The sequence below is a fragment of the Carcharhinus amblyrhynchos genome, chromosome 9, assembly GCF_965287045.1.
Source record: "Carcharhinus amblyrhynchos chromosome 9, sCarAmb.v2.hapA, whole genome shotgun sequence".
NCBI lineage: Eukaryota > Metazoa > Chordata > Chondrichthyes > Carcharhiniformes > Carcharhinidae > Carcharhinus > Carcharhinus amblyrhynchos.
Window position 1 is genome coordinate 109637615 of NC_137332.1, and position 26686 is coordinate 109664300.

Consider the following 26686-nt stretch of genomic DNA (forward strand, 5'->3'; position numbering starts at 1 on the left):
GTCTTTATTCCTCTATCTGGTAAAAGCACAATACGGTGGCACAGTGGTTAGCACTGCTGCCTCACAGTGCCAGGGATCTGAGTTCAATTCCAGCCTTTGGGTACCTGTTTGTGTGGAGTTTGCCCGTTCTCTCTGTGTCTGCACATTTCCTCCAGGTGCTCCAGTTCCTTCCATAGCCCAAAAATTTACAGGTTATGTTGATTGGCCAGGGTAAATTGCCCTTAGTGTCCCAAGATATATAGGTTAGGAGGTGAGTGGGGTAAAAACGTAGAGTTATGGGGATAAGGCCTCGGTAACAGTTGGTGCAAACTCAATGGGCCAAATGGCCTACTTCTACATCGTAGGGATTCAATGAAAAAAATAGTCGCGGGTATAAAGTTAATTTATTAGTCACACGTCGGCTTACATTCACACTGCAGTGAAGTTACTGTGAAAATCCCCCAGTCGCCATACTCCGGCACCTATTTGGTACACCGAGGGAGGATTTAGCATGGCCAATGCACCTAACCAGCATTTAGTTGGATAATGGAAAGAGTTCGGAGCATCAGGAGGAAATCCACGCAGACACGTGGAAAATGTGCAGACTCTGCACAGACAAAGATCCAAGCTGGGAATCGAACTCCACTGTGCCACCGTGAAGCTGCTGTCGAAGGGGGCTTGGTGAGTTGCAGCAGTGCATCTTGTAAGTGGTACATGTTGCTGTCATTGTGCGTCAGTGATGGAGGGTGTGTATGTTGAAGGTGTTGGACGTGGTGCCAATCAAGCAGGCTGCTCTGTCGGGAATGGTGTTGAACTTCTTGAGTGTTACTGGAGTTGCACTTATTCAGGCATTTGATCACAATCCCAGTCCGAGTTCTATACCAAACACAGTGCCAGCTCCCAGTGTGACTTTTACAGCAATAACAGTGCTGAAGATGAATGTACAATCACCACATTTACCCACTTATACAGCCAACCACACACTGAGTCAAACATTTCAACAATTAATTTAATAAAAACAAGGGATGCATTATTTACAGTCGGACATTGGGTGTGTGGGGGGGGAGGGGGGAAGAAAACAATCTGACCAAGATTCCACATTTGCAAACGGGTTACTTCACTTCATGACACTTGAATGGCTCCCTTGGTTTCCTCCATATTTCTTGAGTCTGCAACATCTGTGAGCAACTGATGGGATGTCCTGCCTTCTTTAGTTTGTTACAGGCAATGGAGAAGAAGTGAAACATAAAGGTACAGATTGGACACCCCACACGGTTCCAACTGCTCATTCGCATCCTTACAACCCAGACATCACTGCAGTGATACAGCCAAAACAGCAATGGTAGGACAGGACCCATGTGAGTCAAGGATGTCACATTGATTTAATAGCTGGGCACCCTGAGTCTCGCCATCTGCAATCCTGCCCATCTCGCACTTAGTAAAGCACTCTTTACAAACCCTGGCAAACTGGTGCTCCAGTCTAGTGTGAAACAGGTTCCATGCACAAAGCTGAGAGAGACCACAAAACGGCAAACCCCAGGAATTGTGGAATCAAACCACCCGAGCTTTAAAAGCCCTGTGTATTGGCTTTTGTAGAGTAATAAGTGACTACTGTGTCACCGGTACAAAGGAACCCGTGTTTATCCCTTGGTAAGGGCATTGTTGCATTTATTGGGAAGTTACATTTTGAGGGACTTGAGAGCAAGTGTTCTCAAACATTTCTGGCACAGGTACTATCAATGCTGGAACTTTCACAGGAGGGATATACTGGTCTTGCAGGGGATGCAGCACAGTTGAAAAGAGTCAAATTATGAGGACAAGTTCCAAAAGACTAGGCTTGAAGGATAGGGAGCACTATTGTATTAAACAGTTCACGAGGTGAAGTCAGGACTGACAGGGTATACACTCCAGAAAAGTTAATAAGCTGGGGCCCTTTTCTCTGGAAAAGAGATGCTGGGGGGTTAATTTATAAAGATCTTTAAAGACAACAAACAGATTTAAATAGGGTAGATGTAGGGAAAATGATTCTACTTGTGGGGAACAAGGACTATAAAACCAACGTGGACATTAATAAATGCAATAAGGGGTTCAGGAGAAATGTCTTTACCCAGTGAGCATTGAGAACATGGAAGTCACTACCACAGGGAGTGTTGATGTGCATGGCATAGATGGATTCTGGGGAAAGCTGGAAAATCACAAGAGAGGAGAAACGAATGGAAGGATATGTTGATGGGGTGAGATGAAGAGGGCTCCGTGTGGAGGAGCATAAATGCTGTGGGGCTGACTGGCCCGTTCCTGAACTGTAATCCCTTCTGTAAACAGATGATCCAATTGAGGTGCTTTTGATAATGAAAATATTTGATTGGGTAGTGAGAGGGAAACTATTACTTCTTGCAGAGGGAGACCCGAATAAGGGGGTAGAAACTTAAATTCGAGCCAGGATGTTCAGGGTGATGTTCAGGGTAATGTCAGGGTGTGCTTCTTCCCACATCCTGAGGCCCATAGCTTAAATGGCCAAGGTGAAAGGACAGGGAAGGACTCAGGCAAGCACAGAGGACATTGTTACGCGTGCAATTCTTATTCTAGTTGTGGTCAGGACGTACCGGGTGATATTGGGGTGAGTGGCTGGTGAACCAGCGATGGTCAGCTACTTGAAACTGTGAACGCAACATAATCTTCTCTCAAGCGAGAGGCGAGAGGGTGGGAACTTGCAGAACATAATGGAAATGCAGAGATTGGACTTGGAAAAGTCCACACCAAATGCCACTCTCTTAAAATTTCTTTTACACAACATTAGAGAGACAAAGGAGAGAGAATGGGGAGGTAGTGTGGGGGTGGGGTGAAGAAGGAGGGGGAGGAGGAGGAGGTAGTGAGGACTGGGGTGGGGGGGGGGTGTGCTTGCAGGGTCAATACAAAAAAAAGATGAATCTGAGCCACCTCCTCCCAAGAGGGATGGCTTTGCTCTCTTTGGAGTCATTCACTCTTCGTTCTTTCTTCTCTCGGGCTCGGTTTCCCAGGTTATCCCAGGAAATCTTCGTTGTACACCACCTGGCTACGTTTGTCACGGTGTGACCCCTTGGCACTGTTCTGGACCGCTATGGAGAGGAGGGCAAGAGAAACACTTCTGTTAGAGCAGGGACAGCCCATTTCACTTCACTCCACACACACCACTCCCACGGAAAAAAAACACAATCGCCTTCCTGTCCTTCCTGAAAGTCTCTGCTCTCACGTTTGAAGCAGATTGTGACAATAATAAATAAACCTTAAAACTTAAAAAAATCATAGCATACATTCAATTCCCACCCCAGAAGCATAGAATCCAGGTGGATATTTTCAGTGTGGCTCAGAAGCAATGCTACATTCATAGAGTCAGCACAGAAAGAGACCGTTCGGCCCATCATGTATGCATTGACTTATCTATTTTGATCCCATTTTCCAGCACTTGGTCTGTAGCTTCATACGCTATGTGTTGAAAGTGCTCATCTAAATGCTTCTTGTCAGACACGCTGTTTTAGACCACTGTGGCCCATTAGAAGTTGTCCACCAGTCCCGACAGTAATTTTGCCATGAGTTAATTTTACAGACAGTAGTGTATCACAGGTGTGTGTATATTCTGAACAGATGCTCACCATCATGTTAGGGAGCAAATCAGCCACATCTAATAATGATTCTCACATTTTCTTTTCATCTTAGCATATAACAAGAAACATGCAATAAGATTAAAATTCACATTCCTATTCCCACATGAACCTTTTTTTCATTTATTCATGGGACATGGGCGTCGCTGGCTGGCCAGCATTTATTACCAATCCTGAGGGCTGTTGAGAATCAACCACATTGTTGTGGTTCTGGAGTCACATGTAGGCCAGACTGGGTAGGATGATAGATTTCCTTCCCTAAAGGGACATCGGTGAACCAGATGGGTTTTCCTGACAATCAACAATGGTTTCATGGTCATCAGTAGATTCTTAATTCCAGATTTTTTTTTATTGAATTCAAATTCCACCATCTGCCGTGGCAGGATTCGAACACAGGTCCCCCAGAATATTAGCTGTGGATTAACAGTCTAGCAATAATATCACTAGGCTATTGCCTCCCCTTGATGCTCAATGGCCACGTCTGTTACTCATCTTTTTATTGCCGGCATCCAAATCTCAAATAGTCTGGATTCTGGAACAGCCACATCTAATACACTGGATTATATTTGCTTTGAACAGGATGCTAAATTGAGAAGTCTGGTCTATCTGCTCAGCTGCAGACCTAACAGCTTGCTCCAAAGCAGATGGGATGGAGGGGCCAAGGTAAAGACTGAGGGAGGGGGGAAAGATTTCCAGGGCATGATTGTGACTGAGTTAGCATTCATCCTCCAACCACCACCATCAAAAGCACACCAGAAATAGGAGTGGGACTAGGCCATTTGGGCCCTCAAACCTGCTTTGCCATTCAAACCACACCCCCCACTGGCTGCGCACCCCACATTGGACTCCCTCATCAGTTCAAAAACTGTGCGTGAGGTTAGACTTTGTTGGCTTCAAGCTGTCAATGTAATGGATCCAAGATAAGATTAGGGCGTCACAGTGGTTAGCACTGTGCCACTGGAGCAGGGACCTAGGTTCAATTTTCAGTTTGGGTCACACGTTTGCTCCATGTCTGCCTGGGTTTCCTCCGGATGCTCCGGGTTCCTCCCACACTCCAAAGCTGTGTGGGTTAGGTGGACTGGCAGTGTTAAATTGCCCCTTAGTATCAGGGGGAGTAGCAGAGTAAATATGTGGGGTTACAGAGATAGGGCCTGGGTGCGACTATTATCGGTGCAGGTTCGATGGACCAAATAGCCTCCTTCTGTACTGCAGAGATTCTATGATTCTAGACAATCAACTCAGAATGAGTTATTACAAGTTGGCAATGGGTACTTTGTGGAGACTGTCTCATTCTAAGCATGGAGGTTGGTGATGGTAGGAGTTTGTTGACATAAGAACATAAGAACATAAGAAATAGGAGCAGGAGTAGGCCATCTAGCCCTTCGAGCCTGCCCCGCCATTCAATAAGATCATGGCTGATCTGTCGTGGCTCAGTTCCACTTTCCCGCCCTCTCCCCATAACCCTTAATCCCCTCTCTTATCAAGAACCCATCAACCCGCTTCTTAAAAATATTTAGCGAGGCAGCCTCCACCACTTCAACGGGCAGAGAATTCCAGAGATTCACCACCCTTTGAGTGAAGAAGTTCCTCCTCAACTCCGTTCTAAACCGCCTCCCCTTTATCTTGAGGCTGTGCCCCCTAGTCCTACTGTCCTTTCTGAGCGGGAAGAGTCTCTCCACCTCTATCCTATCCATCCCATTCATCATCTTATACGTCTCAATGAGATCTCCCCTCATTCTTCTAAACTCTAACGAGTACAAGCCTAGTTTATTCAGCCTCTCCTCATAGCTCAATCCCCTCAACTCCGGCATCAGCCTAGTAAACCTCCTCTGCACTCCCTCCAGGGCTAAAATATCCTTGCGCAGGTGCGGCGCCCAAAACTGTACACAGTACTCCAGCTGCGGCCTCACCAATGCCCTATACAGCTGCAGCAAGACCTCCCTACTTTTATATTCAATCCCCCTCGCTATGAAGGCCAGCATCCCATTCGCCTTCCTGACCACCTGCTGCACCTGCAAGCTGGGTTTTTGCGACTCATGCACAAGGACCCCGAGGTCCCTCTGCACCGTCGCCTGCTGCAGTTTTTCGCCACGTAAGTAATAGTCCTTCCTACCATTCTTCCTCCATTGACCACAAACTCTTATTAAGAACATAAGGAATAGGAGCAGGAGTAGGTCATCTAGCCCTTCGAGCCTGCCCCACCATTCAATAAGATCATGGCTGATCTGAAGTGGATCAGTTTCACTTTCTCGCTCTCTCCCCATAACCCTTAATTCCCTTGTCTGTCAAAAACCTATCTACCCGTGACTTAAATATATTTAGCGAGGTAGCCTCCATTATTAGCACATAATGGATCATCTGCATGGCTTAGAGGTCTGTGAAGTTTTTTTTAAAGTTTATTTATTAGTGTTAGAAGTAGGCTTACATTCACATTGCAATAAAGTTACTGTGAAAATCCCCTAATCGTCACACTCTGGTGCCTGTTCAGGAACACTGAGGGAGAATTTAGCACGGCCAATACACCTAACCAGCAAGTCTTTCAGACTGTGGGAGAAAACTGAACACCCAGAGGAAGCCTACGTGGACATGGTGAGAACATGCAGACTCCACACAGCAAGAGACACCCAAGACGGGACTCGAACCTGGCTCCCTAGAGCTGTAAGGCAGCAGTGCTACCGACTGTGCCCCCATACCACCTGAACTTTTGCTTCACAATTGACAGAATCAGTACTGTTAAGTTAAATGGGGAAAAGTTGCACAAACTGTGGTTCTATTTCTTAGAATTTATGAAGTGATTTGATTAAAGGTAGTCTTTCATAGAATGTGGACATCACTGGCAAGGCCAACATTTGTTACCAATCCCTCACCCACTAGCTTGCCAGGCTACCCAGAGGGCAGTTAAGCGTTAACCACATTGCTGTGGATCTGGAGTCAATATCAACCAGACTGGGTAACATTTCCTTCCGCCAAGGGTATTAGATGGATTTTCAATTCCAGATTTATTCATTGAATTTTAATTCCACCTGATGCCATGGTAGGATTTAAACCTGGTTCCCCAGAACCTGGGCCTCAGGATTACTAATCTGCCCACATTGCCAGTATGCCACCATCTCCTCCTGATATCAACGGGAATATGAAGGTGTTAAGGAAAAATGACAGGGTAGATTGAAATAAACTATTTACGCTGATTGGGGAGTCCGGGACTAGGAGAAATAGTCTAAAAACTAGAGCCACGCGTTTAGAACTGAAATTAGGAAACTCATAGAGGGTGGGATAAATTTGAAACTCCCTTCCATAAACAGTAATAAATGATAGATCAATAATTAATTGTTAACTACAGTTATTGGAGAATATTGAGTTAGGTCCCAGATCAGCCATATCTTACTGAATGAGACAAAGGCATAAATGGCCTCCTCCTGACCCAGTAAGTTTACACCTCTATCTCCAGGGGAAACAGGATAATAAAGCTTATTTCTCTGAAACAAGCAATAGCGATCAGCAAGCGAGTGACAAAGATGTGGTCAAGCACCGTAGAAGGATCAAGTTGCAAGCCATATTTTGTTACTAAGTTTGAACCTTCTTTAACAAAGCAGGAACTTTGATAAGGGAAGGAATTACATTTAATAAAGAGATTAATTGCTGACAGCCTTCAGCCTAAACACACTCTCATAATTCAATCTGGACAGCCGGTTACTGACACCAGGAAACGTACTGACAGTATAAAGCACAGACATGTGAATATTCAGATTTCTCCTACCTAGGCTTCCCCACACCGACTTCCCTGTGGCAGCTTCCAGCATGAGCTGTTTACGAGCAATCATCACCTTCAAGTAAACATCACCAACCATGCTGCCATTTAGCTGTTAGACAGAGAAGAAAACAAATCATGGAATAGACTCATACAGTACCAGGAATCAGCATTAAACACCAGAGAAAAACAAATACACACACACAAATATACATGTGTGCACATGCACATGTACATAGAGTGTATGCACACATGCACCCATACACATAAATGCAGCCATGCACGTGTACATGCATCCACACATGCGTGTGCACGCACATGTGACAGAAACACACGAGCCCTTGCAGCAGGACTGTGTTCTGTTCCTTACCTCTGCAATTGCTTGATCTGCGGACTCCATTGTCTCAAAGGTGACAAACGCACAGCTGTAATAAACAGATAAAGATCAGCCTAGCACAGCTGGAATACAGCAACGTCTGGTATTACGAACATTGTTGGAACATAGGCAGTGAGAGGTACTTGTTGGAGGCAGAGAATGTGGAGGAATAGGAAAGATGGGACTGGGATTCCAAATGGTGAAACTCTGTCAGATGAGTCGCTGTTGAGTGGGGCCAGATTATAGCCAGGTTGAATACAGCTTAGTTACAGAACATTAGGTGAGATCAAGCAATGGGTCTGCCGCTCATATTCACATTCTGACACTGGAAGTAGGTCAAAGAAGGTTGACTCGTCTGATTCCTGGGATGAAGCATTGGTTTAGGAGGCAGAGAGTCTAATTTTTTTTTTAAGAAGTATCTGATCTGCAGTTCAACTGCTGTAAGCTACAGGGATATGGGCCAGGTTCAGGAAGGTGGAATTGGGCAAGGGTATCTAGGTGTCCTCGATCTGGTATAGACAAGATGGGCTGAATGGCCTCCTTCAGTGCTGCAATTTTTCTATGGTTCCATGGTTCTAATACCAACTCGTATTTATGAGGCAGCATGAATGCTTCATGCAAGTTTTATCAGACTATATTGAACACTGAGCCACGTAAGAGTTAAAAGGAAAGATAAAAGCAAAATACTGTGGATGCTGGAATCTAAAACAAAAACAGAAAATGCTGGAAAATTTCAACAGGTCTGACAACATTTGTGGGGAGAGAATAGAGTCAACGTTTCGAGTCTAGATGACCTGACGAAGGATAATCTAAACTTGAAATATTGGCTCTATTCTCTCTTCACAGATGCTGTCAGACCAACTGAGATTTTCCAGCATTTTCTGCTTTGGTTCAAACGAAACCTTGGGTAGAGAGGTAGGTTTGAAAGTGTGCCTTAAAGGAAGAAAGAGATAGCAAGGTTGAGGGAGGGAATTTGAAAGTGCAGGGTCTCGGCAGCTAAAGGCACAGTTACCAATGTTGAGGTGATTATAATCAGGGGGAGTTGGGGAAGTGTCAGAGTACAAAATCCTCAACAGTGTTGTAGGGCTGGAAGGTCATGAAGGGAAAAGGGCTGCTGAGGAAGAAATTAGTGACCCCCTCGACAGTGACCATGGATGATCCGGCTTGGAGAGGTGGCGGGGGTGGGGTGTTTGCAGGAGGCACACATACACACAGATGCAATTCCAGGACAACTATCCCAGGGCTGGGTTGCATCACTTACTTCCGGGGGCTGTCCATGGTCAAGTTGACGATGGTCCCGAAATTGGAGAAGGAGGTCCTCAGCATCTCCTCGGTCATTCCCAGGCCGTGCACGTAGATGGTGTTTCCTTTTCGGGGAGCACGCAAAGAGTCATACCCTGTGGGGGGGGAGGGGGAGCAATCAGGCAAGGTGAGGTGCACAAATGAACAATTTTGACATTACCCCTACCAATTTTGTTCAACCTCTTGCATGTCTGTTGTTGAACAAAAATGACCTTGCTGACTTTGACTATCCTAGTAGTCTTGTGATCTAATAATATCTCCAAATCTGACACAAGAATTTAAGAAATAGGAACAGGAGTGAACCATAAGGCCTGTCGAGCCTGCTCTGCCATTTAATACAATCATGGCTGATCTTAGGCTTCATCCCATTTTCCCGCGAGGCCAAAAGTCTGTCTACCCCAGCCTTCAATATATATAACCCCTGGGGTAGAGAATTCCAAAGATTCATAAAACTTTGAGTGATGTTTCATCACCTCAGCCCTAAATGATTGGCCCTTATCCTGACTCTGTGCCCCTGTGTTTTAGACTCTCCAATCGGTGCAAGTAGTCTCTACAAATGTACAATATTGTACATTTTAATAAGGTCGCCCTCTCGTTCTAAACTCCAGAGAATACAAGCCCAATTTACCTATCATTAGAGCACAGCCCCTTCATCCCATAGACTAATCCACTGGACCTTCGCTGTACTGCCTCCAATGCAAGTTGAAGGGGGATAATAGCAGTTTTAATACTTGTGCTCACTGAAAGGGTTAAAATATTCAGTTTCACAGAAAAATCATACACACTACTAGCTGTGAATAAGCTGCACAAAAACCGCTGTTAGTTCTCAGGCAGATACATCACAGATACATCAACTCTGATAGATTATAATAGGGGCTTTCTTGGCAAACAGATGGTCTACTGATAACACAGGGAGGCAACTAGAGTGTAACTTGAACGTAGGATAGGATCTACCTACTGAAGCCTCCTAGTCTGAGAGAATTCATTAACTCAGACACTCGGACATGGGGAGCTAACTGACATCTACAAACATAAACACAAGCTGGGGTGTTAAAAACAATTTGTAACTTATGATAAATCAGGTCATAACATACTCAAATCTTTATACTGACTGGATATTATAATTATTGTCAACCTGACCCGCACATATTGTGATTAGTAACATTTGTACCTTCTGCATGATGCAAGTCTAATCAATAGTTGTGAGTGGACATAGATAACTCCTATACAAATGCACACTTCTGATTGGTATATGATAATTGTTTGTAATTGAATCTGGAAGTATATCTGTTTGTGTAATTCGGGGCTCTGCTGGAGCCCTTGCTAGCTTGTAAGTAAACAGCTGATTTTAAACTCCGAAAAGTCTTCATCTGGCTATTTGAAGGAAACAAAACCAAACTGAATAACAGCAGCCCCACAAAACAAGTATATCCCTTCTTGAATGTGGAGACTAAGACTGCACACAATATTCCACACTGATCTCATCAAAACTCTGTGCAACTGTTTAATTTTGTATTCCAATCCCTTTGCAGTGCAGGGCTGAGGGAGCATTGTACTTTTGGGAGGCATTATCTTTCAGATAATACTATAAACCGAGGCTATGTCTGCCCTCTCAGGTAGAAGTAAAAATTGTCATGGTCACTGTTTCATTATTTAATGGAAGAGCAGGAGTATTCTTCTCCAGTGATCTGGCAATTTTTTATCTCTCAAATGCCATCACTCATTATCTGGTCATTCTCACATTGTGGTGCAAAATGATTCACTGTTTTCATATATTACAACACTTCAAAACAACTTCATTGATTATAAAGTGCTTTTGGATGTCCTAAGCGCTTATATAGTGGACTTTCACATAACTTCATTGCAGTGTTAATATAAACCTACTTGAGACTAATAAATAAACTTCAACTTAAACGAGAACATTTTGACTGGCTGCATCTTGCAATGGTAAGGACTGCAAAACTGTCAGTGTTCACCACCACCGCTTCTCTGAAACAAACCTTTGGGGACATCTCATGCACGCATGGGCATGCATGTACGCACCATGTGCATCTGTGTGTGTGTATGTGTGTGTGTGGGTGTGATGTCAGTGATGTCCCATTTCCCCAAAGTTCAGGTACTCCCATCAGAGTTAAATCAATGGAAACCCTTACGAATGGGCAGAAATCTTCCCCCAAACTGTGAAAATCCTCAAATCAGTCGCACTCTAGTAAACTACAGGGTTTCCAAAACTTTTCTGGCCATGGAACCTTTTTAACCATCCAAGGGTACTGAAGGAACCCCTGAGAAACATTCTTATTATACTGAAGAGTTAAACCACAAAATAGTTGTTTTTGCTCAATAGTACAAACACACAAAAACCAAATTATAGAAGAAGTTGTATGTGTACACTTATAATTAAAACATTTTCTTATTTAATAAAATACTTACCTGTTTGTTATTTTTAATGGGGGGGGGGGAAGTGACACTGCTCCTTTCATTCAATTGCTTGAGGGAAAGGAGCGCTGCTGTAGTCTTATACTGAACACAGACACACATATACTCTCACCTTACACACACACACACACACACACACACACACACACACACAGCACTCTCTCCCTCTCACGCACACTCACCGCTCTGTCCCTCTCACGCACACTCACCGCTCTCACCTCTCAGACACACACACTCACTGCTCTCTCCCTCTCGCGCACACTCACCGCCCTCTCCCTCTCACGCACACTCACTGCTCTCACCTCTCAGACACACACACTCACCGCCCTCTCCCTCTCGCGCACACTCACCGCCCTCTCCCTCTCGCGCACACTCACCGCCCTCTCCCTCTCGCGCACACTCACCGCCCTCTCCCTCTCGCGCACACTCACCGCCCTCTCCCTCTCGCGCACACTCACCGCCCTCTCCCTCTCGCGCACACTCACCGCCCTCTCCCTCTCGCGCACACTCACCGCCCTCTCCCTCTCGCGCACACTCACCGCTCTCTCCCTCTCGCGCACACTCACCGCCCTCTCCCTCTCGCGCACACTCACCGCTCTCTCCCTCTCGCGCACACTCACCGCTCTCTCCCTCTCGCGCACACTCACCGCTCTCTCCCTCTTGCGCACACTCACCGCTCTCTCCCTCTCGCGCACACTCACCGCTCTCTCCCTCTCTGTGAATTTTTTCACAGAGAGTGGTAAGTGTCCAGAACAAGCTGGCAGAGGTAATATTAGAGGCAGTTACAATTTTGTCTTTTAACAAGCGATTAGATAGTTACATGGGTAAGATGGTGGCGCAACTCGTGGGCCGAACGGCCTGTTTGTGCTGTAGTGTTCTATGTTCTATGTTCTATAAAGGGATATGGGCCAAACACTTGCAATCAGGACTAGCGTTAAAAGGGGTGGCATGGAAAGTTGGACCTAAGGGCCTGTTTCCATGCTGTAAACCTCTATGACTCTTGATAACTCTAGTGACACTCATCTCTCTCTTCCTCTGACGCATATTCACCTCTATGCCTTTCTAATACAATGATCACCTGTGAGAATTCAGGCAGGCAAGCTAACAGAGGAATGAGCAAACAGACGTATACTCACTTCTGAAGGGGCCATCACGGTCCCGATCCCTGTCTCTGTCTCTGCCACGGTCTCGATCTCTGTCCCTGTCTCTGTCCCGATCCCGATCTCTATCTCGATCCCGATCTCTGTCCCGATCCCGGTCTCTGTCCCGATCTCGGTCACGATCCCGATCTCGGTCACGATCCCGATCCCGGTCACGATCCCGATCACGATCCCTATCTCGGTCACGATCCCTATCTCGACCTTTGTCACGGTCTCTTCCACGATCCAAGTCCCGCTCAATGTCTCTGGAGCTCTCTCGATCCAACTCCTTTCCTGATTCACGTTCCTCCTCCCGGTCTTTCTCACTGTCCCGTGCACGGTCACTGGAACTCACAAAGCTGAGGGCAAAACACAGAGGACTTTGCTTACCACTCACCCTCCTTCCCCAAATCCCCCCACCAGCAAATACAAAATGGCGACTAAAGAAAACGTTAGTGAAATAGATGGGCTTTTCTGACAATCGACAATGGTTTCATGGTCATCTATGGCCTCTTCATTTCAGGTAACATTTTTATTGAATTCAAATTCCCCCATCTGCCATCACAGGATTCGAACCCGGGTCCCCAGAAAATTAGATGAGTTTTTGGATTAATAGTCCATGAGGCCATTGCCTCCTCTTTTGACCAAGCATTTAATCATATGTCCAAATATCTCCTTTGGTGGAGCATGTGATGGTCACAGAATTGTAACAGCACTAAAGGCCATTCAGCCAGTCATGTTTGTGCTACCTCTCCAAACGAACAATGCATCTAGTCCCATTCCCTGCCTTCTCCCCACATTCTTCCCTTCCAGATGGTAGTCCAATTCTCTGTTGAATGTCTCGACTGAACCTGCCTCCACCATTTTCAAAGGAAGTGTATTCCAGATTGTAACCACTTGCTGTGTGACAAAAGATCCCCTCATGTCTCCATTGCTTCTTTTGCCAATTACCTTTAATCAGTTCCTTCTTCCAATCCTTCTACCAGTGGGAACAGTTTCTCCCCACGTACACTATCTAGACCCTTCATAATTTTGACATCTTGATCAAATATTCTCTCAACTTTCTCATCTCCAATGAAAACAGTCCCAAATTTTCCAACCTATTCACTTAACTAAAGTTCCCCATCCTTGAACTGCTCTCATGAATTTTTGCTGCAATCTCTCTAATGGGCAGCACAATGATTAGCACTGCTGCCTCACAGTGCCAGGGACACGGGTTCGATTCCCAGCTTGGGTCGCGTCTGTGTGGAGTCTGCACTTTCTCTCTGTGTCTACATGGATTTCTTCCAAGTGCTCCAGTTTCCTCCCACCCTCTGCAAGAAGAAATTTCTACATACCTTTGGGAAAAGATGTTGACTATCTATCTAATCTATGTCCCTCATTATTTTATAGACCTCTATAAGATCACCCCAAGCCTTCAATGCTCCAGGGAAAAACATCCCAGTCTATCCAGCCTCTCATAGAGTTATAGAGATTTACAGCATGGAAACAGTCCTTTGGCCCAACTTGTCCACGCTGCCTTTTGTTTTAAATCCCTAAGCTAATCCCAATTGCCCGCATTTGGCCCACAGCCCTCTATACCCATCTTACCTATGTAACTATTTAAATGCCTTTTAAAAGACAAAATTGTACTCGCCTCTACTACTACCTCTGGCAGCTTATTCCAGATACTCACCACCCCATGTGTGAAAAAATTGCCCCTCTGGACATTGTTGTATCTCTCCCCTCTCACCTTAAACCTATGCTCTCTAGTTTTAGACTCCCCTACCTTTGGGAAAATATATTGAATACCTAGCTAATCTGTGTCCCTCATTATTTTGTAGACTTCTATAAGATCACCCCTCAGCCTCCTATGCTCCAGAGAAAAAAGTCCCAGTCTATCCAGCCTCTCCTTATGACTTAATGCATCAAGTTCCGGTAGCATCCTAGTAAATCTTTTCTGCACTCTTTCTAATTTAATAATATCCTTTCTATAATAGGATGACCAGAATTGCACACAGTATTCCAAGGATGGTCTTACCGATGTCTTGAATAACTTCAACAAGACATCCCAACTCCTGAACTCCTGTACTCAATGTTCTGACCAATAAAACCAAGCACATCAAATGCGTTCTTCACCTGTGATTCCACTTTCAAGGAGCTATTAACCTGTACCCCTAGATCTCTGTTCTATGACTCTCCCCACGCCCTACAATTAACTGAGTAAGTCCTGCCAGTTCAATCTACTAAAGTGCATTACCTCGTATTTATCTAAATTAAACTCCATCTGCCATTCATCAGCCCACTGACCCAATTGATCAAGATCCCGATGCAATCCTAGATAATCTTCTTCACTGTCCACTATGCCATCAATCTTGGATGTCATCTGCAAACTTACTAACCACGCCCCACAAATCTCATCCAAATCATTAATATAAATGACAAATAACAGTGGACCCAGCACTGATCCCTGAGGCACAGTGCTGGTCACAGGCCTCCAGTTTGAAAACAACCCTCTACAATCACCCACTGTCTTCTATCATCAAGCCAATTTTCTATCTAATTAGCTATCTCACCATGGATCCCATGAGATTTAACCTTCTGCAACAACCTACCATGTGGTATCTTGTCAAGGCCTTGCTAAAGTCCATGTAGACAAAGCCGACTGCACTGCCTTCATCTACCTTCTTGATTACCCCTTCAAAAAACTCAGTGAAATTCTTGAACCTGTTTTCCCACCACAAAGCCATGCTGACTGTCCCTAATCAGTTTTTGCCTCTAAATCCTAGATCCTGTCTCTCGGAACACCTTCTAACAACTTACCTACTATAGACATTAGGCTCACCAGCCCGTAGTTCCCAGAGTTTCCCTGCAGCCCTTTTTAAAGAAAGGCACAACATTTGCCACCCTCCAATTTTCAGGCACTTTGCCTGTGGCTGTTGGTGATTCAAACAGCTCTGCTGGTGGACCCGCAATTTCCTTCCTAGCCTCCCTCAACATTCTGGGGTACACTTCATCAGGTCCCAGGGTTTATCTACCTTGATGCACTTTAAGACTTCCAGCACCTCCTTCTCTGTAATAGGTACATTCCTCAAGACATCACTATTTATTTCCCCAAGTTCCCCAACATCCACGCCTTTCTCAAATACTGATGAGAACTATTCATTGTGGACTATATGCTATATAAATGCAAGCTGTTGTTGTTTGAAAATCAAAGATTGCAAACAGCAGGTCCCATACAGCCACTTGTCCTGCCAGCAGAAACTCATTCTCAGATAGAAAGAGTCCGGGAGCATGAGAAACCTATATTTGTTAGCGCTCAATCAGGTAGAAACATAATTCAGTTGTCGGCAATTTGTATGAGAAAATAATTTGAGAAAAAAAACAAATACCTTTCATAAAGATATTTCCTCTGCGGACGCTTGGAGACCTAGGAGACCAAGATGCACTGATTACACACAAGAACACAATGCAAGAACTCAGAACATAAGAAATAGAAGCAGGAGGAGGCCACTAAGCCCTTCAAGCCTGCCCTGCCATTCAATATGATATGGCTGAGCTATACCGGCCTCAACTCCTTTTCTTGCCACTTTCCCATGGCCCTCTCTCTATTCCTTGATCTATCAAATATTTATCCACCTCCATTCAGAATACTTCCAAAACCAGACTCCACCACCCTTTGGGCAGAGAATTCCAGAGATTCGCCACCCTCTGCAAGAAGAAATCTCTACAAACCTCAGTTTTAAATGACCGGCCTTTATCTTCTAGCTAAGTGCCCTTGATTGAGACTCTCTTATTCGGGAAGAGCCCCCTATAGGATTTTATGTGTTTGATTTTATTTATATCACCCCTCATTCTTCTAAACTCCAAGAAATATGGACACAGACTATTTAGTCTCTCTTGGTAGGACAACACTCTTATCCCAGGAATTAGTTTGGTGTATCTCCTTTGGATTGCCTCCAGTGTTAATTTATCCTTTTTAAGGTAAGGGAACCAAATCCTATATTCTAGGTGAAGCCTACCAACACCCTGTACAATTACAACAAAAGCTTCCTATTTTTAAACTCCAACCCCTTTACAATAAAGGGCCAAAATACCTTTTGCCTCCTTAATGACTTATTGGACCTGCTTGCTAGCTTTTTGTGATTTTGTGATATTATGCACTAGAACACCTAGATTCTTCTTTTTTTATTCATTTGTGGGACATGAGTGTCACTGGCTGGCCAGCATTTATTGCCCATCCCTAGTTTCCTGAGGGCATTTCCATGTTGCTGAAGCTTTGGAGTCACATGTAGGCCAGACCAGGTAAGGATTTCCCTCGCTAAAGGACATTAGTGAACTAGATGGGTTCTTCGACAATCGACAATGGTTTCATCATCATCATTAGATTCTTAATTCCAGATTTTTAAAAACTGAATTCAAATTTCACTATCAGTCAGTGCAGGATTTGAATCCGTGTCCCTGGAACATTAGCTGATTTTCCATATTAATAGTCTAGTGATAATGCCACTAGGCCATCATCTCCCCACAACTATACGATAGCGAGATGAGACAAAGAATGGTAACATGAAGCAGAGCCTCAAACTGGGAAATCTCCTGACATGACTTTACACTGACACAGAGTAGTGAGCTTTAAATTGCATTTAAAATGCACTCTCTCCTTTCCTTTGCTATGTACAGTATGCTTTGTCTATATAGCATGCAAGAAACAATACTTTTCACTGTATATTAATATTTGTGACAATGATAATAAATAAAATCAAAATTAGGCTTTAGTCAAGAGTGACCGATTGTCTTCACTGACAGCAGAAAGTTGAGGCTTAAGGCCACTGACAAACGTCACAGTTTTGGTGAGGCAGAATTGTCTTTTATTATCAATAATCAGAACCTCATCTGCATTCTACCCTTTGCTGAGCCCCATGGAGTTTTGAGGTTTTGGGAATCACAGAAACTTGCAACTTTCCACTTCCACGTATCCCTATTGGGAAACTGGTGGTGTGAAGAGAGACAGACAGTCAATGAGCAAGCTTTTAAGTGTTGTTGGGGATCCTGGCAAGTGGAGAGTATTCCATGACAGTGGAAAGGGCAGGGGGCTAGCAGCAATGGTCAAACTTATGGGGTCGCACTCTTTAGTGTGAATACGTATTGGGAGTAATCTCAGATCAGTTGGTAGTACCACAGTGTCAGGGTCAGAAGCTTGTTGTTTTGAACTCCACATTGAGGTGTGGGGCCATAATCTGAGGTGACACACATCTTTATTGAAGGGATATGAGATGGATTTTTAGTGTCTGCTGCTGAGGTTGTAATCTCCAGGAGCAGGTCCTTTACATAAGGATTTTACTCATCATTTTCATTCCACTGGTTTCACTGAATGAAAATCAGTCAAAATGAATGAAGAACAGGCGAACTACTGTCCAGGCTGGGCTAGGTAACCATCTATTATTACTTATTGTCATTAACCCCATCTCCCGGAGTGGGGGAGGGGGTACAGAATGGACCTAACTGGAACAACTACCTTCCCCCCATCCTAATATTTACAACATCAAACCCTCCACTGCTAACTGACCTCTAAGTTGTCCTCGTCGGCAGAGACGCTCCGTTGGAAAGGCTGGAATGATGGGGTTGGTCCCTTCTCAGGATCCTGTCGAGATAAAGCAATCTAAGTCAGCAGGGACGTGCCGATAGTTTTGGTCTTTCATTCACAAAGGCACTTCAGCATTCGAACAGTAGCTCACAGTCAACTACAACATGCATCCGGCAAATAAAACACAAAGTAGAAGCAAAACACTGTGGGTACTGAAAATCTAAAATAAAAACAGAAAGTTTTGTCTGGAATTCTTCGATCCCACCCGCCACTGGAATTTTAGCAGGTGGGTTGCAGAGAATGTGAAACGCCATTGAGAGTCGGGCAGGAATTTTTGGCTTTTAGACCAGCGCGGCTGGAGAATTCCACCTGCTATCTCTCCACAGACACTGCCAGATCTGCCGAAATCTTTCCAGTGCTTTTGTGTTTTCTTCGATTAAAAAGTTCATTTAGCTGTGTGACAGATAGAAATCCAGTCGGGAGGAATGAATAAAGAAATTGCATTTGCTTTGAATAAAAGAAACTGTTCAGGCAAATTGTACACAGTTCAACGAATAGTGGTGACACAGGTTAAAAGTGGGGGACTTGAGGGTCAGATGGGGACTTTGGATGACTCAAAGTTCTGCGGTCACTAATCAGGGCAGCTCTCTAAATTGAACCTTAAAAATATAGAGGGACAATTGAATGAACATCTGAGGAAATTGGCTGGGGCAACATAATGCAAAGATGGGAGGTCAGGAATGGAATTTCTGAGCCCTGCCCTTAAAAATTTATGGGCATGAAACTTGGGTGACAGGTGAGACCGAATCATCAACCCATTTTATACCAGTTAAATTAGACATCAGATTCATTACCACAAGTTCCTTGCCCATGACAATGAGTAGTTTCATCATCTTTATTCTTTAGAGATCATGGTTCGAAATTGGGCCATCCAACAGATAAAGATCCAGTGTGGAGAGAGCATAGAATCGTATGTATTTAGGTTTCTCTATGAGAACTCAGTTTCACTGATAGGACCTTTCAGCTTAGCATCCCTCCCTCTCCCTGATGTGGTCTACACTTTATCCCTCAATGGGATCCTCGCTGCATCGATCTGCTACTCGAGCCTCATTCCCGAGCTAGGATTCTTCCTTATCTGATGGAGCTAACTTTCTATGGAGCCTTCAGTCTGCTGTGAAGGAGAGTGCAGTGCAGAAAGAGGCCATTCGGCCCATTGAGCCTGCACCGACAACAATTCCACCAGGCGCCAATTCCTGTAACACCATGTATTTAACCTACTTAATCGTCCTAAGAGGAAGTTTAGCATTCACCTAACCTGCACATCTGTGGAGTGTGGGAGGAAACTGGAGCATCAGAGGAAACCCACGGAGATACAGGGAGAACATGCAAACTCCACTCAGTCACCCGAGGCTGGAAATGAACCCATACTGCAATACTAACCACTGTGCCAATGGTGCCACCCTAAATTACTGAAACTCCCAGATGTGTTTTGGTCGTCTAGGAGCAGAATGAGCTGTATCCAATTAGTACAGTGACAATTTGCTAGTCAAACCCTTTGCACACAACAATGATTTATATGTTAAGCAAGTCAGTGCGCACTCTCCTTCACAGCAGACCGAAAGCTCCATTAGTAGGAAGTTAGCTCCATCAGATGAGGAAGAATCCTGGCCGAGGAATGAGGCTCGAACAGGAGATCGATGCAGCGAGGATTCCATTGAGGGATGATGTGCAGACCACATCAAGGAGGCGGGGGGGGGATGCTAAGCTGAAAGAAAGATCTTATCGAAGGAACTGTGCTCCATTGTGGGGGGGGGGAGCAAGGGTTCTGTTAGAGAAACCAGGCTCCAAGTGGGGGAGCAAGGGTGGCTTTGGGGGGAATTAAGTAATGCTGAACCTAAACAAAAGACCCAACTTGAGATCACAAACACTGGCAGTTACCATTTTACCATGTTGATAATGACTGCCTCATGCAAACAGTTGATTGGTAACCTGTAATTGGTAATCTTGTAACCTCAGGAAGGTTGGGAGAGGTGCTATATAAATGCAAGGCCTCTCCTCCTTACCTTCAGTTTCCCTTCCAATGTGCGGGAGCGTTTAAAACCCGAGTTTTTGTTTTCCGCTTTGATGGCACTGATAGCTCCGGATTTCACCAGCATCTTTGCCTGTTCTGTCGCTGTGGCGGTGTCAATGATGGGCTGATCAGAAAGAGCTGCACAAGAGAGATATGAGTGTTTCCATTGCCCATCAACACAGTGAACAGTTAGTTACTCCGTCTCACATTGAACAAAAATGAATAATCCCTAGACAATGATATGGCAGAGAGAGAGAAAGACAAGAGAACTGGGAGAGACCAAGATACATCCAGTTTGTCTAAGGATATTACAGATGTTCCCTCAACATTTTGAGATGCAGCAACTCAGCAGCCAGTGTGGTGCAGAGTGCACAGGTTTCAAAGGACATTGCAGGCAGTTGCTGGGTTGCTCTACATAAAGTTGTTTTAAGAGGGAGAAAACACAAACTGACGGAGTGGTGGGCATACAGAGAATGTGGATTTTTCTTTTCGTTATCCCCTACACATTTGACACCAATGTATATGAAATCCTGAACAGAGAAGATAATTAAAACAGGGGTCTGTTTCAAAACATTTGAACTTAGAGTGGACATGTGGAACATCCTTCTCGTAATCATAATTTCTTTGTCCAAATTATCCTGATGTTGTGTGCGTAGGCAGACAGGGGAAGTGGGAGGGGAAGACCATGAGAGAGAGTGAGACAGGAAAAAGAGAAAGAAAGAAAGGAAGAGAGAGAGAAAGAGAGGGCGGGGGGAGAGAGTGGGGGAGGAGAGAGTGGGTTAGAGAGGGGAGCGAGGGGGGTTAGAGAGGGGAGCGAGGGGGGTTAGAGAGGGGGGAGCGAGGGGGTCGAGAGGGGGGAGCGAGGGGGTCGAGAGAGGGGAGCGAGGGGGTCGAGAGGGGGGAGCGAGGGGGTCGAGAGGGGGGAGCGAGGGGGTCGAGAGGGGGGAGCGAGGGGGTCGAGAGGGGGAGCGAGGGGGTCGAGAGGGGGGAGCGAGGGGGTCGAGAGGGGGGAGCGAGGGGGTCGAGAGGGGGGAGCGAGGGGGTCTAGAGGGGGGAGCGAGGGGGTCTAGAGGGGGGAGCGAGGGGGTCGAGAGGGGGGAGCGAGGGGGTCGAGAGGGGGGAGCGAGGGGGTCGAGAGGGGGGAGCGAGGGGGTCGAGGGGGGGAGCGAGGGGGTCGAGAGGGGGGAGCGAGGGGGTCGAGGGGGGGGAGCGAGGGGGTCGAGGGGGGAGCGAGGGGGTCGAGGGGGGGAGCGAGGGGGTCGAGAGGGGGGAGCGAGGGGGTCGAGGGGGGGAGCGAGGGGGTCGAGAGGGGGGAGCGAGGGGGTCGAGAGGGGGGAGCGAGGGGGTCGAGAGGGGGGTAGAGAGGGGGAGCGAGGGGGGTAGAGAGGGGGGAGCGAGGGGGGTAGAGAGGGGGGAGCGAGGGGGGTAGAGAGGGGGGAGCGAGGGGGTAGAGAGGGGGGAGCGAGGGGGGTAGAGAGGGGGGAGCGAGGGGGTAGAGAGAGGGGAGCGAGGGGGTAGAGAGAGGGGAGCGAGGGGGTAGAGAGGGGGGAGCGAGGGGGTGGAGAGGGGGGAGCAAGGGGGGAGCGAGGGGGAGCGAGGGGGGAGCGAGGGGGGAGCGAGGGGGTAGAGAGGGGGGAGCGAGGGGGTAGCGAGGGGGTAGAGAGGGGGGAGCGAGGGGGTAGAGAGGGGGGAGCGAGGGGGTAGAGAGGGGTTAGAGAGGGGGGGAGCGAGGGGGGGAGCGAGGGGGGGAGCGAGGGGGGGAGCGAGGGGGGGAGCGAGGGGGGGAGCGAGGGGGTAGAGAGGGGTTAGAGAGGGGGGGAGCGAGGGGGGGAGCGAGGGGGGGAGCGAGGGGGGGAGCGAGGGGGGGAGCGAGGGGGGAGCGAGGGGGGAGCGAGGGGGTAGAGAGAGGGGAGCGAGGGGGTAGAGAGAGGGGAGCGAGGGGGGAGCGAGGGGGTAGAGAGGGGGTAGAGAGGGGGTAGAGAGGGGGTAGAGAGGGGGGAGCGAGGGGGTAGAAGGGGGGAGCGAGGAGGGGAGCGAGGGGAGAGGGAGGCGGGGGGGAGAGAAGACAGGGAGAGAGAGGGAGATAGTGAGGGAGAGAGAAAGAAGAAAAAAGAGGGAGAGGAGAGGGAGAGAGGAGAAGAGAGAGAGAGAACATTGTGGAGGCCAGGTCATCGAGTGTACAGGGCAAAGGCGGGAGAATGGAAAAACGGAAATAAGAAACATATCATCTATTGAAGAGTGGAGCAGACACAATGGGCCGAATGGCCTAATTCTACTCTTTATCATATGTTCTAAAGGATCACAACAAAAGAGCTAAAGAGAGATGGAAATGGACAGAATTAAATAAAGTGCAGAAAGACATAAAAAATTACTATTCATTTTAATTATGTTGAAGGTGCTGAATAAATACAATATCCCAAAGCATTTGACTGTCCAAGAGGGTTACAATCGTTAGCAGTTTCCGGAGAAAGAAAATGGTGGGGCACATGCGCTCGCACAGATTTCTCAGGGATGAGAAATAAAAAAAAAGACACCCCAGAATTCTGGTTAATAGAGGATTTATTTCTGGCTTTAACACATACCTAACAACCTTCATGACCCTACCTCCAGTGTTCTCTGGAGAGGACAATTCCACAGACCAATGATCTTCTTAGAGAAAAAAAGGTTTCCCTCATTTCCATCGCACACACACCCTGGAAATACTCTCTTCCATCTTCTTCCGTCGGGAAAAAGATACAAGAGTCTGAGATCGTGTACCAGATGATTCAAGAACAGCTTCTTCCCTGCCGCCATTAGACTTTTGAATGAACCTACCATATACTAACCTGATCTTTTGCTATATCCTGTAACTTTAGCACTACATTCTGCATGCCTTCCTTGCCTTCTCTTCTCTGTACCCTGTGAACATTATGTTTTGTCTGTACAGTGCGAGAAACACTTTTCCGTGTTTACCAATACGTGACAATAATAAATCAAATTAGTTTAAAGTTTATTTATTAGTCACAAGTCGTCTTATGTTAACATTGCAATGAAGTTACTGTAAAAATCCCCTCATTGCCACATTCCGATGCATGTTTGGGTACACTGAGGGAGAATTTGGCCAACTCACGTAATCTGCACATATTTGGAGTGTGAAAGGAAACCGGAGCACCTGGAAGAAACCCACGCAGACACAAGGAGAATGTGTAACTCCACGCAGTCAGTGACCCAAACTGGTAATTGAAACCTGGCGCTGTGAGACAGCAGTGCTAACCACTGTGTCACCGTGCCACCCCATAACTTGTAAATTATTTTTTATTATTATATTTTCATTATTTTTAAACTGCATCTAATCTCTCCCACATCTTTTCAGCTTGTACCCTGCCAATTCTTATGCCTGTCAGGATCATACATGTTTCACTTAGACCACCTATTATTCTTCTAAACTCCAATGGGTATAGGTCTAACCTGCTCAATCTTTCCTCATATGATTAACCCCGCCCCCCACATCCTCAGAATCAGTCAAGTAAGTCACCCTTCTCTGAACTGCTTCGATCTTTTCTCAAGTAAGGAGATTCAAAACAGTCTAGATTTGGTCTCGCTAGCACCCTGTACAACTGTAACAAAAATACTTTCTTAACTTTTGTATTCCATTCACCTTACAATGAATGATAACATTCAATTTGCCTTCCTAATCACTAGCTTTGCATGCATATCAGCTTTGTGTGGCTGCAAGACCCCACCCCACAACAGCATAAATTAGGGAAGTCAGTCCAGGAGCTTGGAGTACTCACATCGTTTAATGCCGCCCTGGTTGGTCTGCGATGCTGAGCTCTGTTTCTTCAAGGCCATCAATGCCTTTTTCTGCAAGCAAAATTCCGAAGTCAGAAAGAACTGGGTTCTGGAACAGTGAGAGCTAAACATCAAAACTGACTGTTTACATAAACTTTACTGAAACACAAAGAAATAATTGTTTTCAGGATGGGAAATACAAGGAATGCACTCCCCCCCTCCCTCCAGCCAATTCAATATGTTCAGATGAAAGATTTGCATTTCTCTGGGGTCATTCACAATCAGGGTCTCGTGAAGCAGTTCACAGCTCAGGAAGTACTTTCTAAGTGCAGTTGTAATGCAGGGCAATGAGACAGCCGATCTGTGCATAGCAAGCTCCCACAAAGCAAAGTGATTTTGGCTGAGGGATAAACATTCACCCAGAACATTGCAGTGAATTCCCTTGCTGCCAACAAAACTGTGGGATTTTTAAAATATTGACCTGAAAGCCAGAGTGGGATCTCAGTTTAAAATGGAATTCGAAAGGCAGCACTTCCGACAGTGCAGCACTCCCTCAGTACTGCACTGGGAATGTCAGCCTCAAACTTATATTCAAGGTTTGAAATGGAACTTGAACATACAAACTGTCTAACTTTTGGCTTTCTTGAGAGGAGTTAAACATAAGTGTAAGATTTCTGACATATTATACACCTCAAATCACAAAATAATACAAAGGAACAGAACGAAATCAAAAGGACGACTGAGTTATATCTACATAACCTAATCACCTACTTCTGACCTCACTCACTCTCTGTAGAATTTAAGTATGCCAACTATAATTAAACCTATTCCTGTAAGGTATTGTGGTCCAGTAAATAGTTTCCCTATCTCTGGAGCTTATGCTCCAAGTTCGAGTCCTAATCTAGGACTTGATGGCCACGGGAGGTGCACTCATAATGTGGCCAAAAGGTTGACAATCGATCTGCAAATGCTTCCAACACATCTACGACAGTCAGTAACAGCAGGGTAGTCTGGTCAGCCAGAACCGTGTTGTAGCTGCAAAGCAACTGGCTCACCATGTCAACTGAAAACATGCTCAGGTTCTGGCTGTGGGATGTACTCCTTTGTAGTTTTGAGGGACTAGCAAAAGAAGGGAAAGCTAATGCTATGAAATTGCATGAAAATGTTGGTTAATATGGACATTAGGCTGTGAGGCTGAGAGAACTAAAGCAGACGTTACACGGACATAGAGGACTGATCACACAACATCCAAATTGACTTCTCCAAATCCAATACCAATACTTCTATATCTTATAGATTAAAAGTTTGCAAACAATTAAAAAAAAATTGTTACAAGCCTTTTGCTTGCAGTAGCATCTGAGGAATTCACCTTCAACTCATGGCTCCAGGACAATCCAGGAAGGTAAGCAATCTCAGACCAGTCAATATGAGACAATAATTGCCTCTCTGGCCTGAGTTATTGTTACTATAATCACTGGACTGGGGACTGGTCAACATAGAGTCATAGAGGTTTACAGCATGGAAACAGTCCCTTCAGCCCAACTTGTCCATGTCACCCTTTTTTTTAAACCCAATGCAACAGTAATTGCCCCTCTGGACTGAGTTATTGCCATACTGATCACTGGACCTGGAGATCAGTCAAGGTGAGGCAATAATTGCCCCTCTGGCCTGAGTTGTTGCCATAGTGATCACTGGATCTGGAGATCAGTCAAGGTGAGACAATAATTGCCCCTCTGGCCTGAGCTGTTGCCACAATGATCACTGGACCTGGGGACTGGTCAACATAGGACAATAATTGCCCCTCTGGCCTGATTTGTTGCCATGGTGATCACTGGACCTAGGGACTGGTCAATATGAGACAATAATTGCCCCTCGGGCCTGAGTTGTTGCCATGGTGATCACCGGACATCCATTCACCTTCTTTTTGAGTTTAGCATATTTCTTCTGCAGAGTCTCCTCTTCCTCACTGAGGGCGGATGGGAACAGAGTCATAACTCCCTCTTCCTCCCAGCAATAAACGATTTAATCCAGTAATCCAAAGAATCTTCTTTATTCCAAACTTTTACCATAAGGGACGAAATGAAAACAACGGCGCATACCAATGACGTCCGACGCTTCATTGACGTCGAAGCGACCGTTAACCCATTAAACCTAAATTTCTGTCAGTCAATAATTGAATTCCCTCTCCGCTTGGATACCTTTAATATTTCTAAGAAGCCAATTTCTTTGTTTATTTGTAGGTAGAAAATGAGTTTTTTTAACTTTGCCCCTTCGGGAGGAACAGCATCGTGTCGATCGAAACTTGCCGCCATCTTTATTCGTGGCAGACAGGTCATCCATAACAATCAGTAACCAAAGGAGAGAATTGCGCCGGCCATCTTTGTTAGTGGCGAGTGATTACAGCTGACTGCTGGTGGACACGTGTCCGCCATCTTTTTTCGTGGCGACTAGCACAGCTGACAGCTAACGGAACCGATCGGCCATCTTTGTTAGTGGCTGTGAGAAACCCTTTCGCCCCTCACCCACAGTCTACTGAAAGGAAAAGATCTGTGTCCGCCATCTTTGTTAAGGGCAGAGGCGGCCGACCGAGGAGTTTTGGAATTGCAAAATTAATTTTAATAAAACTAATCACGGACAGTCACGAATCAGCGCCTCAGTTTTTG

General features: G+C 45.8%; 1 protein-coding gene across 1 annotated transcript; it reads right to left on the reverse strand.

The window, feature by feature from the left end:
* Positions 1-970: 970 nt before the first annotated feature.
* On the reverse strand, positions 971-26128 carry nelfe (negative elongation factor complex member E). The gene is made up of 10 exons (XM_080196381.1): positions 25941-26128; positions 24026-24095; positions 20245-20390; positions 18164-18238; positions 15990-16027; positions 12616-12977; positions 9003-9138; positions 7736-7790; positions 7375-7477; positions 971-3074 (listed from the first exon to the last, which is right to left on the reverse strand). The coding sequence occupies exons 1-10, from the start codon at positions 26013-26015 to the stop codon at positions 2998-3000; spliced, it is 1137 nt and encodes a 378-aa protein (XP_080052507.1). The 5' UTR covers positions 26016-26128; the 3' UTR covers positions 971-2997.
* Positions 26129-26686: the final 558 nt, after the last annotated feature.

What these genes read in the sequence shown, in the direction of transcription:
- nelfe (XM_080196381.1), bottom strand. Translation starts at nt 26,015, where the DNA reads ATGACTCTGTTCCCATCCGCCCTCAGTGAGGAAGAGGAGACTCTGCAG. An exon ending in CCGACGAGGACAACTTAGAG is followed by an intron (nt 16,028 to 18,163) that starts GTCAGTTAGCAG and finishes TTGGTCTCCTAG; the next exon opens with GTCTCCAAGCGTCCGCAGAG. An exon ending in CAGATCAAGCAATTGCAGAG is followed by an intron (nt 7,478 to 7,735) that starts GTAAGGAACAGA and finishes TCTGTCTAACAG; the next exon opens with CTAAATGGCAGCATGGTTGG.